This window comes from Scomber japonicus, chromosome 23, assembly GCF_027409825.1.
Source record: "Scomber japonicus isolate fScoJap1 chromosome 23, fScoJap1.pri, whole genome shotgun sequence".
Taxonomy (NCBI): domain Eukaryota; kingdom Metazoa; phylum Chordata; class Actinopteri; order Scombriformes; family Scombridae; genus Scomber; species Scomber japonicus.
In genome coordinates this window covers 10,132,842-10,151,271 of record NC_070600.1, presented here as the reverse complement: position 1 = coordinate 10,151,271, position 18,430 = coordinate 10,132,842, and the positions used below count along the sequence as shown (strand labels likewise).

At 40.2% G+C, this 18,430-nt stretch overlaps 1 protein-coding gene across 1 annotated transcript in view; it reads right to left on the bottom strand.

Annotated features, from left to right (window-relative positions):
* Window positions 1-11,199: 11,199 nt before the first annotated feature.
* tafa5a (TAFA chemokine like family member 5a) overlaps window positions 11,200-18,430 on the bottom strand; it is a 128,989-nt gene continuing 121,758 nt past the window's right edge. Inside the window, exons 4-5 of the mRNA XM_053314233.1 lie at window positions 11,391-11,522; window positions 11,200-11,286 (exon numbers count right to left, since the gene is read on the bottom strand). Coding sequence (XP_053170208.1) covers window positions 11,200-11,286; window positions 11,391-11,522 — 219 coding nt within the window. The remainder of the gene's footprint in view (window positions 11,287-11,390; window positions 11,523-18,430) is intronic.

The window sequence follows — 18,430 nt, the reverse complement described above, 5'->3', positions numbered from 1 at the left end:
ATATTGTAAGTAACCCTGCAAGCATCTAATTAACCCCATTCATACCCTGCCTAAACTGTGGCAGAGAATACACGTTTATTGGTATCATAATATAAAATGCACTGATTTAAATGTTGGCTTCGGTTTAGTAAGTAAGACTGTTAGCCTGCCTCACAGACAAAGCAGGAATAGGAGAAGGAGGGTTGGGGGTTAAGAGGCATTTATTCCCTTCTACAAATATGTCTTTATATGTCTTAAAAACAAGTCTGAGGGGATCTTTAAGGGCATATAAAAACAAAAATGATATATATAAAATCCTGCTTTGAATAGTAATCCATTCGTTCTCTGTGTGTGTATGCTGGAGGGGCTAAGTTTCTATTTCACACGTGTGCTGTTTCTGTTGTACCACAATTGGCTTCCAGACGAGTGCTGATATGACAAAATCATACTTGTTTGCTTGTTTCTGCAAAAGTATATCTTTACTTTCTATTTGTTTGTATCCACATACAGTAATATTTTGGGATGATCTATGTTGAGTCAGACTCATATTAGTATTCATCACGCTGTCTGGTAATAATCATGTATTTAAAATTTCAATATGTTCTATTATACTGAGAAAGTCCTGCTATTTCTTAAGTGAAATGAAGAATTTAAACCCCCCATTGGACTACTTCAAAAATACACTATCACAGAGCTAATAATAGAACTGCTAGCTGCTCTTAACTCATGAAAAGTTGATATTTTGCAGATACATGGTATTCACGAGACAGTGACAGTATTACTAACTTATTTATTAATTAAAACACAAGCTGAAACAGCATGGGGTTCATCATTTCAGAGTGATCTATCTTAGAAATGTAGCTGTACCACAGAAAAGGCATTAAAATATAAATAAAATATAAGTAGGATGAAAAATATTGGATTGAAATTGTGTCGCTCTGAAGCTAAATGGCTGATTTTTCAGTGTTTTCAGTACAAAGCTATAATGATCCCCTCTCAACTGTTGAGCCTATAGTGATGTGTCATCCACTGAAGTCAACTCAGTAGCACTTTAATACTGTATTGGAATATCACATGACAGCATTCATCACTGTATAAAAGAGTCCTGTGAAATATATAATTGCATGCTTCTATAGATTAGTGCCTTCAACTGACAGCTTCTTTCATTATAGACTGTTATTCTATGGAGCGCCTCTGTGCCCACATCAGTCATGAAAGTGGTCCAGTTTATAATTTATAATACAATCAATGGACTTTGTATTTTAAACGATTGTTGCATTTTTTTTATTTTTTATAATTAAATTAGAATTATTAAGAGGAATATTTATCTATGAGGATTTTGTTTTGTCTTGAGCTGGGCCACAAACCAACATTGATGTACATGTAGCAAATTGACACATTCATTGTTGATTGAACAGTATATATTACTAATTTGCCTTGACTTACCTGGCAAGTGATATTTTCTTGATCACTTGTAAATGAATTATCCAGCATGTTTTCAATGGTTTTCTTTTTGTCCAGGTGTATCTTGCTTCTCTTCCACGATGTGTTGGGTTTGGCTGAAACCTCTCATGACCCACAACTGGACCAGCAGTTTAACCCTTCAGTTGTCTTCTCTTGAAAGAATAGTTATACTTAACCTGACTGGACCATGTCTACCATTGTTGCTCTATGTATGCCCAAAAACCAGAATTACCTTCCAGGAAATTAGCATTCCAAAAAACACTCTTTTGTCTTGTTTATAATGTGCTTTTGATGTAGATTAGTTTCAGAGAAGAATACCCTCCAAAAAACTGTGTATAACTTCAAAGAAAAGGTCTACTGTAGTTGAGATGTCCATTAATGCTGATGGTAGTATCACTTAGTATAATCTTTATCATTGTCAATACAATAACTAATTGGATACATCTAGGGTTAATAGTGCAGATACTGGTAATAATGATTCAAACAAAGCCACATTTAAGGATAATAACAGTTGTGGACGTTGACCGCCTCACCCTGATCACTGAGGGCAGAACAATTTTTGAGCAACATCTGTGTTTAGACTACAATGAACCGAAAATAATATGTTTTCTTTTGTTTGAATACAAATGAGCAATATCATAAAAAACATTCCCCCAATCAAAACACAGATGAGCAAGTCTGATCCAGTTAAAAATTGCATATGACATGACTTTTTGCTGTTTTTATATGACCATTACTTCATATTTTATCTATTCACCTTAAAATGTTTCATATGTAACATGTTGCTAGGCTACTAGGGTGTAGAAATTGCCCTTGTTCATATGAAAGACATGTAGCTTAACATGGATTTATTTCACTTTAATGGAGGCGAATTTGTGCAGATTGTTGAAAGTGCACTTTTGGTGTAAATGGACATCTCAACTGTATGGTAGAGGCTGTGTGGTCAGTTAAAAAAAACAACAACCCAACAAATAAAAAAGGTTTCTGTAGTCATTGCTCCAAAATAATTAAGAAATAAACTAAATAAAAGAAGCTTTTGACTGAGGGGGACTATTTAAAGATAAAATAATAGTTGAGTTTTTTTTTTCTTTTCCAGCAGCCTTCTGCTACAAAGTTGTACACTTACACATACTGACATCTGCTCAGCACAGCCACCTGTTAATCACTGAAGAGGCGGCAGCGATTGTGCACTGTTCTCACCTACATAGTTTTACCTTCTGGGCTTCCTGGTGATTCAAGCCAGAAATCATCTGCTCATAAAACCACCTGCTCACCTGGGAAAGAAAGGGAAACTTTCATTTTGAGTCACTTTTTTCTAGTACCGGAACACATACAGTCATTAAAAGTAATACCAGAATAAGATCAATTCATTTTTTTTTCCCTTTGGTGACCTTGAACACCAAGACCACCTAAATTTGCAGGGGACATTTCTTTCATGTATTTAATTTATTCTTAAAATATTTCATGATAAAAAATGTATGTAAATGACTCTAATACTTCGGCAAGGCTTCCTCTGCTTTCCTCGTTCTCTCTTTCTCTCTCTCTCTCTCTCTCTCCTTGTCGTATTCATCACCATCGGAAGAGAGGCCAGATTTGTGCGAACAAACACAAGCACAAAAATAAATTAAGAGATCAAAAACCCATAGAGAGGAAATGAGTCAGTATTCCACACCGTGTACAATACAATATCATAGCAAATTAGCAGATTTCAATGGCTTCCACTGACTACCATAGATTTACAATGTTCAGTTGGCTGCAGATCAGTCCTCAATAAATTGTGTCACTTTCCTTTTTTTTCCATTAATGATTTTGATAGACAGTGACTTGTAGATGACCATGAAAAGAAAGCGGCTACTGAGGTGTGAACAGAAAACCTGGGACTACGAGCCAGCAGTAATGAGAACAACAGCATTTGTTCACATCCTACTTAACTGCCATTGTGACCACATTTTAAGTCCAATAAGCTTCTCTACAAAGGTACAACATATAAAACTGTTAAATATATAACTTTTTAGGGCCTTTCAAAATACATTTAATGACATTTCTTTTCTCCTTTTCAGGCTCGACAGCATTTATACTCTCTGTAGATATTCACCATTTCTTTGATACAATTTGTTCTCCTTCTCCGTGACCGACAATGCAAGCTGTCCCAACCGTAGCTACTGAAAAATGCAAATCAGATATTTTTTTTAATACACAGTTATACGTATGTAGTACCTATATCTCCAGTTCCAAAATACAGTGGTGGGCTTAGTCTGAGAAAAAAATGTCTGGAAAGTTTTAAAAGTACTCCTTTTGATTTTGTTCGGTACATAACGCCACCGGACGCAAGGTTCGGTTTTTGCATCGGTCCGCTGTGCACCGCGTCTCTGTGGGGGGTGGGGTTTGGAGGGGAGTGGGGGGTGGGGGCAGTCGTTGGTCGGTGGCGACACAAGCAGCAAGTTCACAAAGTCTCTGTGTGTGTCTTTTCCAGATGGTCCACTCTGTCATAATGATCGTATTTGTTGTTTTGCTCTTTGGTCTATAAAAATATGGGAGGTTTACTCCAGCAGAAGGCCTATTCACAGCAGAGAGCGCTCAGTTCGGTTTGCGGCCTCATGAGGTGGTCCGAGAAGCAACAGGGTCTGGTCTGTAATGATCCTGTTTTTTTTTTGCTCTGGAACTCCCGGCTCTAGAGGCTAGAGAGAAATGTGGGAAACCCCGTATTCAAAGCAATTAGCAGCTCCAAACAAGAGGACTTCCAATGAGGCAAAAACCATTCACAGGATTTTTTTAAAAGATGTCCAATCCTCCGTGGCACGAGGAGGTGCTGCTAATTTCACAGAGCAGGCAGATAGAGTGGAGAGGAGGCGGGACGCAACATGTTGACCCAACGACAGATAGCAGGAGGGAGCTGTCACAAACCCAGAAGAAGCCGGTCACAGGAAATGGGAAGTGTTTTACAGCGAGTACTTTGTCCAGTGTCCAGAGGAGAGCTCGCTCCCTCAAACAGTCACTCCCTGGTTTTCCCATCTCTGGCTTTGTTATGATACCTGGGAAATAATGAGAACAGAGCAAACATGAGAGGATTGTTGTACACAGTCACACACACACTTTCTCATAGCTCTTAACTGACAAAAAAAGGCATTTTAAGATATTTATACTAGTATATTTGTGAGCATTGTGTGTTTTAAAATGAGTTATGTATTTACTGTAATCTTACATGCAACAACACCGTAGATCTTTTCTTTAACTCTTCAGGAATGTGACATTTTCTTCAGTCTTTGGAATAAAAGTTTGCCTTTGCAGTATAAATGTGTCTCTGTCCTCTTTAATATAAAATAATAGTTTGACATTTTGTGAAATGATTCGTTCTTGCCAGAATTTAGACAAGGAGATTGATACCACATTTATAAATATGCTAAATATGAAGCTATAGCCAGCAGATGCTTAGCTTAGCATAAAGACTGGAAACAGGGGAGTAACAGCTAGCCTGTTTGTATAAAAACCAAAGTTTCAAAATGACAAGTTTGTGGCAGACACAAGGTGTAGAGTATTCCTCTAGCTGTTCCCCCGTGCTAAGCTAAGCTAACTGGCTGCTTGCTGTAGTGATGTAAGAGCTTCTCATCTGACTCTTGGCAAGAAAGCCAAAACACAACTTTTTAGAAGAATCATAATTCCCATTGCGGCCTACCAAATGGTAGTGTTAATTACAGTGATCTAATGGCATCATAAGTGAAAAATTAAAAACTCAACAGCTCACTCTCTGTCAAATGAAGTGTTTTGCCAGTCAAATATTTAGAATTTTTCAACGGGTGTAACCCAATAACAAAGCGAGTCTGACAGTGCAGAGACCGAGAAACAATTAATCTACTACAGAAAGACAAATCTGGAAGCCTCCTCGCCATCTGGCCCCCGCCAGTCACAGAGCCAACTTGATAGAGGCGCCGATGCCTTCCAAGATTGCTGCATTGCCACTGAAGCTTAATTCATAATAATGAACTCTTGATGATTTCACAGGGTGCATATTGCCATGAAAGGGGGCAGGTGTTGAATGGAGTACTAGCGTGTATTAAAGATGACAATGTTTGATGCTCTAGGAATAATAAAGATCTCACTGAGTTTGAGTTTAATAGAGAGAATATCATGGTTTTGTTGGAGCTTGGCATGAAATGACCCAGAGGTATAGCAGCATAAAGCAGTGGCATGTCTGTTCTAACTGCTTGACTGTGACTGCTTCCCAAACAGGTGTTTAATCCCTGTGTAAACACCCCTCTCAATGCCCCCTAGTGGACACACTAAGATTACAGTGGCACTGAATGGTCATGAAGCCACAGATAAAATGGAAGGAGAGCAGAATCGCTGCATAGAGACACAGATGTAGAAAACTCAGGGGAAATGCAATGCAAATGGCAGGCATAGAGATGATCTTGCTTTATGTAAGCTACCATAGTATGTGTCTACCATAGTAATTTTCTTATATTCTCTCTATGTGCCTTTATCGCATGCCTCTCTTTTTTCACACATCCACAAATGGCAAATGGTTCCCCATAAATCTCACACACAAATCTCATTTCAGGGAAACGCAAGCCTTCTATTAAAAAAGAGGAACGAATGTCAGATGAATATGAGATGAATTTGCCCTATGAATAAAATTCACAGGCCCTAGGTGATTATTACCTTGGGTTTATCAGGAAACGACCATATTACTCTATTTTATATCTTATAACGGCGAGAGAATATTTTACATTCTCGTGTGGGAGGAATGCAGAGTTGAGGAAAATGTGATTCAGAGCTGCTCGTGGCTATTCAACACATGGACAAACTTTGAATACAGCGGCTGTTCAAACAAGACCAGAAAGGGAATTAGACTTTTGAGTGCTGGAGGTGTCTTAGTAACAGAAGGGAAAGACACAAGCGCAATCCATCTGCGCTAATGTCTAATTTGTGCAGACTTCTCTTGTTATGGAGCAAGCAAGCAATCCACTCAATACATATCAATACATACCCAGCAGCATTCAGTTGGGGATGAGGAAAACAATGGATTTCAGGGACATTACATAGAGCTTCCTGTCTGTAGGCAAACTTTGATGTACTGTATAAATGAGGATACGATGGTGTGTGTGTGTGCTCGTTGGCCTTTATATACATTTTGCATGTGCATTCAAGTGAGGATACATGCAGCTACATCAGTGGGGGCGAAAAAAAAAACTATATTCACAATACATACACAGACGCTCTCCAGCTGGGTGTTAGGGGATTGAAAGCACATGCGCTCGAACATATGGCCCCGGCTTGACATTTCCTCTCTGTGTGAACTCTTGCTGTCTCTCTTCGAAATGTCACAGCGCGGTGACCCAGAGTGAACGTGTGAATGGGCACGCATGAAAGAAAATTGATCCACTTTGGCTATTTCAACTCTATGATAGATGTGAATAATTCAAATCCGAAAATTACAAATTACACAGTTGATTAATTGATACATGATTGGATTTTTTCTAAATTTTTTTTTTTTTTTACTTGGACTATGGCGAGGTGATGCTAAATCATCCACTAATGGAATAAAGTATTTTCTTGCTCATCTGTTATTCTAAAGTGGTTCTACTTTTTTCTACATTCTCTCACTCCTTGTTTCTAATAGTTGTTACTGCCCTCACTGTTTAATGTTAAGTCATGTGCAGTCAAGCATGTTTTCTCTATCAGAGCACGCACGCTGCACAATAGCCCGCTAAATGAATATTCAACAGCGAAACTTGTAGGTTAGGAATGATCCACAGGTTAATAAGGGATGGGAAATCGCTCATTACATGCTGTGAAGTTGGATAATGCCTGAAGCAGACGCAGAGATCAAAATACATGAACATGTATGCACAGGCCTCCAGACACTAGGCTCCCTTCCACATTAAGAGAAAGTTCAAAGCTATCTGTGGTGCTATGTCATTATCAGCCCTTTCATATTGCATTTCTTCAGAACATCAAAGCAAACACAATTCAGTATCTGCATTCTACAATATGATCAGAACTTTAATGCTCAAGAGGGAACATTAGAACAGATTTATCATTGCACTCCTTCTACGGTGGCTTTAGGAGGGAATCAGGAGGGAACAAAATGTCATTGATTTATTTTAGATGCAAACATCTTGCCTGAAATGTTTCCAACATGTCCCTCAATACAGTTCAATATAAAGATTACATGATACACTGTGTTAGTACATGGAACTGCAAAAACCACATGCATGTAGGCCCACATAGTCTCATAAGGGGAAAAAAAAGAAAATGTTACAAATCACTGTTTAAAAAAAAAATGTGATGGTGTGGTAGTGCTGTGGTTAATGTTTAGGCATACAAAACACTTGATTTGGGTTAGGGAAAGATTAAAAAAATAATTTATTCTTCAAAGTTACACAACCTTCATTGTCATGGTAACAGTAAACCACCATGATCTGATGTTTTTTTAAAAGTATTTGCCAACTCGCAGTTGGAAACATGACAGCTGCTGTTGGAAACAGGAAGCAAGCAATGGTCTCCTGCAGCCAGGTCCACTGTCCATCATCTATCTGGCCATCCAACTTAACCTGCCTCCACCTAACAAGCCAAAGCCACCTTATATTGATGTCATCTTAACTCCATTTGTTCCCCAGGTTAGGGCTACAGTTGCTAGATGGCGTAAATGTAACTAAAGGTTGTTTTTGACAGCCTGAATTTTTGACGTAGTGTCATTTTCTTGTGAAGACAGACGCTGTAGGCAATATGACTTTGTCTTCCTTTATATTGTATATTATGGGATTAAATGTTAAATCCAATCTTAGATAGCCTTCTCTGTCAGTAAACAGAAAAAAATCCTCTATATAATGCACTGTGCAAGTATCTGAGTACAGAACATGCATTCCACCCTGTGTCTATTTATAGTTTTAAATCTGCTGATGTCTTGCTGTCTGGATTGAAAAGCAGCAGGATCAGATTTTTTTTCTTGAAAGCAAATCATAACATGGGCCATAAATGCTGACAATATTGACCGACAGGAGAGCCTGGTTTTCAGCATCTCTATGAGACTGGGCATTTTTATGACTTTGGCCTCATCCCTTTTATTGCACTGTATGTTAAATTTACTACATTGCTACTCTCTATTTCCCGATCACATGCATTAATATTACAGTCTGTCTGGCGCCCTTGTTTTATTTGAGCTCCTAGACGCCATCTGACACAATACTTTAAAGACAATATACAAGGCATGCCAATAAAAACAGAGCAAAAACAAGCTGAAAATACACTGATGGGTTTTACTGGTATTTCTGCACACATGGATTTTCTGTGGTTAAACACACACAAGGGAACTGGCAGGCTTATGGAAAAAATAAGGAAGCCAAATAGATATCAAACAAGCAGACGGTTGTTTAAATTGTATCTGGATTTATGTGCACTTGTGTGTGTGTGTGTCTGTGTGTGTGTCTGTGTGTGTGTGATTCCTATTGCTTTGCATGTTCTACTAAAGCTGTAGGATGATGTCTTTGTGGTCTAATAAAACCATGATATTGGTTGTAATGGTCAGATTCTGAGAAAAATAATAGGAGAGAGACATTTAATTACCCTCTTTATCAAGTCTCACACATGAAGAATATTGATTTTGAATAAATTATGGGAGGTACCCTAACCCCAACCTAACCGTAACCTGGGATACAATATATCGCCTTATATGCTTTTTTAAATATAAAAATCTTGACATTTGGCTTTGAATAACACACAAAAGACACAACTGATCTCACTTCTCAGGCCCTGTGCAGAACTAGTTTCACATATCAAAGAGGGGATCTTTTTTTTATTTTTTGTACCTTGCTGCCTCCGTGAGACCCATGGTGCTCTGTAGCTGCTTGTGTTGCTTCCTGCCTTTGCGGGACCAGGGTTTGGATGGACCTGTTGTGATGGTGGTGGTGGTGGTGGTGGTAGATGGATTTTGGCTGTCTGTCAAGGGGTCATCAATGCTCTCCATAGTGCAAGAGTGTCGAGGGGGACTCTTGTCGCGTCATAGAGCCTGAGAGGAGAGAGGGAAAGGAGATGGGGGAGTAGGAGAGGGTTAGGGCAAACTGGTATGGTTATCAAGCTCAAAATGAGGATACAGTATTCTTTTTATTAGACACAGTGACACCATCTCCACCACAACCACCACTTTCAATTTCAATTTCTGAAGGTGTCTTCAACATGTGACTGCTTGGCTTTGCGGAAACCTGTTGAGCTGTTCTGTGCTCATGTTCATCACAAGGAAACTGTTCTGTGCATACAATGTTAGATACAGAAGTGTGGGAATAAAACAGGGTCTGATGCTGCTGCACACTTGGAAGCAAAGTACAGACAGGTCTTGTGATATTTTATTGATTTTTATTGACTTGTTAGGCAATAATGTGAAATAAAATTTATTCATGATTCCTCTGTAATTTTTCCCCCTACGACTCAAGACAGCTTGCATGACAGACAGAGAGAGAGAAAAAAAAGAGAGTGCATGAGAGAAAGAAGACAAACATGAAAAAGAGACTTCACAGAAAACCAAATATATTTTCTGTATTATCTCGTAGTTACTTAATTAAAAAGGAAAGACATATTGTTAGCAATATTGAGATAGACACCTCACACATTTCATGTTTTATATGCATTTCATGATGCAACAGACTGGTTACCTGCTTAACAATGACCCACTTTAATTGCACATCAGTGTGTTGTTATTGGGGGCATGTCATGACAGAAAGTGATATGAATAAATTCAGCACAGTCTATGCCAGGTCTATGGACATTACAGCAAAAATAGCCTCTGAAGTTGTGAAGTTATATATCTGCTGCATGGGAATTGGGAACGTCTGGTTTAAGGCACTGATGAGACAATGAAATACTATCTAGAGTAGTAGGCACAGTTGGAGTAACAGATTAATGCATTTAAAGGGTTATCAGATGTAAAAACACTGCCACTATTATGACTTAATCCTTGAATATTATATATACCTGAATTTGATGATTTAGATTTTATTATACAATGAAAAGATAAACCATTCATATATTGATCAATAATTTCTTCCTAATTCTTAAATGATAAATAATTTTAAAACCTATTGTGTGAAATAGGATTTTAAATTGCTTTAAAAATGCATTGTCACAAAGCTGAAAACAAAGCTGTTTTTCTTTTGGAGATGAATCTTGTGTATTTACTCTTGTGTGAGTGGGTGTGAGACTGTTTTGTCCGTGCGTTTGTGTTTGTCTGCTTGTTGGAATAAACCTGCAGCTCCCTGCAGTGTGAGCTCAAGCCAGCAAACACTTCCTGCTTTATGAAATCAATTACCTGTTTTGGCCAAATAAAAAATGACTGAAACTCTGAAACTGGGCAGTGCTGACACTTTGGCAAAAAAACACACAGGCAGGGACTCGTTCATTGGCCAGTTGGAGACTTTGGGCTTAAGCAATAATGCTCACTTAGCAGATCAGTCTCACAAATTCTTGGGCTGTTGATAAGAACCTGAAAAGATTATTGCCTGTCCCTCTTGCCCTCTCTCAGTTAACAGTCCCAGTGTCTTTCCAAGTTCCCAAAATGGAGGACTTAGTATTTTCCATGCAGCGAGGTTGTGCTGACTTGGCTCCCTCTAGAAGGAAGTTGGCAGACACAGCTAATGGTTAGCAGCAACAGGGTCTCTTTCTCCTTGTCTTTCGGCCTGTCTGGGGTGGCCAAGCAGCTGTCTTCTTAGCAGTGATTCTGTTCAACCCACTGTTGGATATGCCTAGAGGGCCCAGAGGGATCAATTACCAAGGCTGGTACCGACCCAGAACCACAGGGGGGGATGCGGTGATGGTGGGGTGTTGGGGGGCTCCCATCAGGCCCAGCCGGAGCTGGATCCGCAGAGAGGTGGAGAGGGAAGAAACAGAGAGAAAGTGATGGTGGGGGGTTGGGGAGGCGATGGGGAGGGGGAGGCCCTCAGCACTTGCTTACAAACCCCAATCGAAAGAGCTTTTTTATACTCGGCCGAACACATGCTGTCACTGGCAGATGTATAAATGCGTAAATACTCTGGAAGCTTGAAGGGAGATGCAGGCTGGCCAGGGGATTGTCTTCTGTAAACGGCACCCTTTGTACAAAAAAGAAAAAAAGGCTGTTTGTGCAAGGATGAAAACAGCCTTTAACTACATCCATATACATGAATGCACATGCAGTTTGTCTGTATAAGGACTCTTACACTGTCTCACATACCCCCAGAGTGTATAAAATATGCATATGCATAGGCTTGAGCTCATATTATCAAACATCATACACATCTCATCATTCTTTCCCTGCTTACAGAAGTATGGACTGTTTCTCCTCTACTCTCCACTCTCTTTTTTTTCCTCCATTCTCCTCTCCTCTCCTCTCCTCTCCTCTCCTCTCCCTCTCCTCTCCTCTCCTCTCCTCTCCTTCTCCTTCTCCTTCTCCTTCTCCCTCTCCCTCTCCCTCTCCCTCTCCCTCTCCCTCTCCTCTCCTCTCCTTCTCCTTCTCCTTCTCCTTCTCCTTCTCCTTCTCCCTCTCCCTCTCCCTCTCCCTCTCCCTCTCCCTCTCCCTCTCCTCTCCTTCACCTCTCCTCTCTGCAGTGAAAAAGTCTTGATTACAGTAATCACATTCTTTCTCTCAGAAGGTGCCACTTCTGCTCATAGCACTCTGTTCACAGCCTAAATTCCCAATCAGGGCCAACCTAATGGAATGTATGATTAACACTGTGTTAAATATTTAAGGATTTTTTTTCTCTTGTCATTTCAGTTGTTCCTGGGACTGTTTTCCTCATTTTGACTGATTTACTACTTGTTTTCCCGTAATGTCTGAAAATGCCAATGATGATGTCGTATCATTACGCGTGAAATGCGCTGTACTCAACGGGAAGTAGGCAGCATATAACTGGATTTCAAGATAACAAATGCTCTTCTCTTAAGACTTTGTGTGTTGATCATTTGGAAACATTGTGTACTCTTACTCAGCGCTCCGTAAACGACGCAGCAGCTGTCAAAAAAGTCTCTTGACAGTTTTTCCCTCTTATTGGATTTTATGCAATTATAACTTAGTGAGAGAAAAAACGGCTTTTGAAAGGAGTGTCCTCTTCCCCAAATGTAACAAGCACTGAAAAGGCTTAACAACAAGAGCCTGCTGAAAATGACTTAAATAATATTTTACGCTACTGTTGGTCTGACTGTCTCCAATCTCTTTTTTTTTCTTTCTTTCAGTCACACTGTTTTTTTCTTTCTTTCAGTCACACTGTGTCTCTGACTCTGTTTTGAATTGGTCGTCTTATCAGGCATCACAAAAGCCGTCAGATAACATGAGGTGATTTCGCTTTTCTCCTCTAATGGCGCACTCACTCTGCCTCTTTCTCGCCTAGCTCCCCGCGTCGGCGCATGCAGAGAGAGATAGCTCCTTGCGCCGTTTCATCTGCCAGTTTAAAATGGTGGAGGGCACAACGCAGAGCATCCTCCTCTCTGGAGAGAGACAACAGCAAGCCTTTCACTGAGTGAAGGAGGTATGGGAGATGACTGCTGAGACTACATATCGCTTTGCAGAAAAGAGAGAGCTTTTGGAAAGGCAGCAAAGGCAGCATTTGACTGTGGTTACTGTGATAAAAATGTATATTCAAATCATTTAGCATCATGGTTGGAGGAAAGTATTTTGGGAGTTGGAAATGAATCCTAGTTGCTGCCTTGAAGTTTATCTTCATCTGATGATTTGAGCTTTCCAGAGACTGCAGGACATTTTGTTGTCAGGATGCTGTGACTGTTATTCACCATGTTCTAACATATGTTGTGAACATTAGTCTTATACTGTAGCATTGGTAGGAGAATGGCATACATACTTGACTTTAAACTTTTAAAAAAATGTCCATATATTTACTATAACCAAATAAATACAAGGCTTGTGAAAATCCCAATAAATATCTATTAATGCCCCTACATTGGGAGACCATTACAACCATGGTAATAAAAATATGATATTATTTTCATGTGTGAATTCAAATTTAATTCCACAACTTTAGCCTGTTGGATCAGAACAGATGTATTCTTCACAAACACAAATAAGTACCATCCTGACAGAAATTGTGTCCTGATGCCACCCCCCCCCCCCCCCCCCCTACGGCTACCACAGTACATTCAATCAACTATAAATGAAGCCTACTGCTGTTTATCCTGTGTGTATAACCAATACAGTACATCTCTAGTGTCCAAGTGTGACACAGAGCATAGGCTGTATCTGCGTATGAGTCATATCTAGATAAATAAGTGTTAAAATAATACCCTTCTTGCTGCAGACTCTTAAGTTTTGTGTATGCGTAATTTTTATTTGTGCTACAAACCATGCTGCAGAACATTTCAACTAATTGTACGGTTAGCAATCAGCTAACTGTAACCTGGAATGTTCTCATTTGCTAACATCACTTATGTTTTGACAGATCTCTCCGGCTGGTATTTATGCAAGTGATTATTTATCATTTTTATGCCCATAAGTCACACGTTTTGGCAGGCACCCGGTTTTATGTACTCGGGTAAAATGGTAAGAAAATAAAGTGGTGACTGATGGACATGCCATTGAGTGTCCACGTGCGTTTTATTGTTTTATTAATACACTTAAGTGAACTCGAGGAGCTCATTTACAGTTTCAGAGCTTGATGTGGCTCATATGAGGAATTCCATTTTCTGTTAGGTCAGTCCTGTAGAGGAGAAACTTGTCACTGTGTCAGCGGGACTCTTGATACTGTTATAAATTATGTGCTATAGCTGTAACATTCACAGGTGTACCTCTATTTGATGTTTGTCCTTTTCAGCTGGAGTTGTTGAGCGCTGCTAATAAAAGTAACCTCGCTCAAAACGTCACAGTGGCTGTCAATAATAAGCCATGTACATATCAATCTTCATATGTTTCTTCTGGAGTTGGACATAGAAAAATCCATACTGTGTTTTTTTATTGACAGGGACAACATGTGCACCTCAAATCAGGGTCAGACTAAGATAAATGCATGGCATGAAGTGTGGGGAAGGAGAGAGGGGGGACACAGAAGGGGGGACACAGAAGAGGAGAGACAAGGAAGGAGAAATAGCGAATGAAAGTTAAAAAAAAGAGGAAAAGTCTGAGATGGAATAAACAGGGAGAGGAAGTTATTTTTAAACAGGCACATCAAAAGGTTGTCGCTGAAATGAGTGACATTGCTTAGGTTGAGGGAAGATGCGCAGAATTCATCTAATCTCCCTCTCAACTTACACTGAACCACGCTGCCAACTAAAACAGAAGGCAGAGATGAGGTCAGCAGTGTCATCCTGAACAACAATCCTAATCTGTTTGACAGAGGAAACACAAACTCTCAAACATTTGACCAATACATGCAAACCGCCTCCTGACATTTGTCCAAAATAGCCCTTTATGGAGCTGTGGGACTGAGTCAGATTGACTTGGCTTAGTCAAATGCCCGTAAGGACGTGTCTGTTTGGCTGCATTGATGTTTTCACACAAACACCTGACAGACAGGTCGGACATGCTCACTGGACTGTGCACTGCTAACACTCATCCTTAGGCAATATAGGGGTGGCTGCAGTTTGGGCTTAACCTTGAAAAGCCTTAGGGGAGAGGCCATTAGTTCAAAATTAACCAGAGGGAGGGTGAGGAGTGAATTGTTTGTCTTGCTTTTGTCTGTGATTCTCCCTGGAGTATGCAGATAACAAGAGATTTATGTAATTTTTTGCTTCAGAGTATGATGTGGCCCCCTAACAGGCCTTAACCTTTAATGCATTTTTAGGCAATTTTTGGTTACATGCATAGTTGTGAAGTAACGTCTTGAATCTTCCTGACTCTTCTAAACTTGCCCGAGAATAAAGGGAGCAGTCACATTAGGCCAGTCCATCCATCATATAGATTAATATTTTTAGAAGAATTTTTTAACAATGACCTGGGTCTGCTTGTTGCCAGTTATTAGAATCCCTGACAGTGAAAGCTTCTTAAACACACACACACATACACATACACACACACACACACACACACACACTTATGCGCACAGATGAGTGCACATAGCTGTCCAGCCATTTGACTAGCTGTCACCAAGCTTAAAGTAGCCAATGAAGCAAGCAGAAATACCTGTCACGTCCCACATATTGTCAGCGTAAGCCGATGAGAGGTACATTGACTGACATCCTAAGCAGGATATGAAATGTACAAGTAGGCCAACGCGTACAAAGCCACCCTTTGCAGGGAGTGAGGACACATATTCACAGTTATGAATATGCAAACAGTTGAAGACATGCACTAACAGACATCAGCGAGAGCATGTTAACACACACACACACACAAGAATGCTCATGCACAGGCTCTATTAGCCTTCAAACACTCAGTGGCCACCGCATTTGCATACTCAACACACACTGGCGCCTATCTGTCAAACATAATACATGGATCCCACTATATGTTACCTATGACTGTGTGTGTGGGCTATCTGCCTGCCCAGATAACAAATTACATTGTAGGTGGAACATCTAACGGCTGTCACCTCGGCCTCCACAACCAGGTACATTCAGGCTGGTGTAAGGACAATCAGGCATATGCACAATCAGTAGTCCAAGTGGGTGAAGGCTTCCTTTTTTGCTGGATCATTCAGTGAATAGCAGTCGATGAATACTGTTTCAAATGTGACAGTGCAGGCAATAAAAATAAAAGAATTCTTGTTTCTTGCTTCTTGTTTACCATATGATGATGATAGATCAGATTTTTTTAAGTGAGGATGCATTTCACAAATACCAGATTGCAAGCAGCTCCTCCTCCTTCACGCATTGCACAGAAGAGCAGAAGCGTACTTTCCACTAGCTAGCTGCTTTTAATGTGAGTTAGAATAAAATCCACAGCAAAACAAAGCCGTATGCATAAGTTTGTCACAAAAAAGATGTCGTGAGGAGCAGGAGGAAGAGACTAAGTGGCAAGTAACGACACGTACGTGGCTGCTAAGTCAGCTTTTTCTCCATCAGCAGTACAACAAGCTGCACTGTTGAAAGACTCTTTTGAACTATCAGTTGTTTGAAGAGAACTGACTGAGGGATTGGACTATAATGAAATAATTTCAGCCCCGTCGTCTCCTGCTGTAATCATCCAAAGTGAGTTAATTTACAATTTTGGATTGTAGTAACCTATTGCGTATTTCAAAATAATTGTTTATTGGGTGTAGAATTTGCTGGGTGTACAATTTTTTTCATTTCTGCCATCTGTTTGTGTACGTGCGTCTGTGTGTGTGCATGTGTGTGGTTTATGTGGCCGTCATGCAAGGCTATGTTCAGGTGTCATTTTTACCATTACTGAGCATGTTGATGCCGGTGTAACTCTATGTACTCATGATTAATGATGCTGTTGAGTCTGTCAGCTGTTTGTGTGAATATGTAGCTGTTGTGTCAGGCTATGCGGTGCTGTTAATGTACGTCTTGGTGCCTGTAACATTGTTTCTGATTATGTACACGACTTGTATAATTACACCGTGGTACATTCAGGCAAGTATAATTCTACAGGCCTTCTTTGGTTAACATGTATTTCAGAACCTGACAGTAGCCTATGATTGGTCTTTGATAGGCTAGGCCCACCTGATTTTATCTGTGCCCGCCCACACTGTAATTTCTGCCTACGCTACAATCCCCTACTCCTTTCTGCCCTCTGCATATTAGGCTCTCTGTGGGATTCATAATGGCCTTAAATAAACTGCATTACCCAGGGGGCACTATGTGATGCTCACATGTTCCTGCCTGCTTTTCTCTATCAGCACACACTAAAGCTATTATACACAGTAAATTTGTTTTTACTCTAGTAATTAGAATGGTTGTCCCCTTGAATAAATACATTTATGTTATGAGCATCAGCTATATATCTGACTATCTTTCATTTACTGTGGAAATTCAGAATATCATGATTTGCTGATGCAGATACGTACGCAAACATGTGGGTAAGAGCACTATAACTGGCACTTATTTTTTTCCACTTTAAGCATTGTGTACGACTCACAATACGAGCACAGGGGTAGCAGCTGTCTCATCATAACACACCATGCATTCATAGTGTGTATCTGCTATGTATGTGTGTGTATGTAGCTCTGTTTGTCTTTCAGCAGGACGCATAAACAAGTTAGTCAGCTGATGACTGAATCATGACAGATGCATTAATGATGCCCCACCGGCCTTCAGTGTTCAACCATTGACATTCACAGATAGGGCAGCTATAGTGTGTGTGTATGTGTGTGCGTGTGTCTGTGTGTGTGAGTATGTTGTGTAACATCAAATGAGACCTATTTAATTGCTACAGTATAGACCGCACATAGCAGGCAGGAGAGCAACTGTGATTACATCTCTTGTAAAGTGGACAGTAGGGTGAAAGCAGTGGGAGGGTGCAGGATGTGTGTTGGGTGGGGATGGGAAAGGGGGCTGATTTGGGGCTGAAGTGGAGAAGAAGAGATTTGGGGAGCTGGAGACAAGGGTAGGGAGGACTGGCTGGGGAATGAATGGGCGGCATCTTAGCGAATACAAGCAGTGGCTCCCCATCTGCTGTGATCATTAACATTAAGAGCGTCCCTAATTCAAGCTAATTGCTGGCGACGAGGAAGTAAACAAGCCGCGTACAGTTTGTGAAGATGAGCTGAAGATGAGGAGAGAGGGGGAGAAGTATTTTCAGAGTGCTTGTGAAGTGAATGCTTAACTGGGTTTCTGTTGTTACCAATGAACTTGTGGCTGACAGTGCACAAGCTGGCCTGAAGCACAGTAATATGGCACTTGGAGATGGTGCTCAAAGGTCCAATCGAGAATTTACATCCCCATGTAAATTTCATGTATTTTCCCATCTTGTGTAGTTTATTTATTAAAATGAGCCTGGGTAACATTTGCTGAGCAGCAGTCACTGATGCCACAAGTAGCAATTGCAAAATAGTGGCACATTGAATTTCCTTTCATTCCCAAAGATCCTCTTATGTAAATAATTTACCAATGCATCAAATGACTGTATCATGTG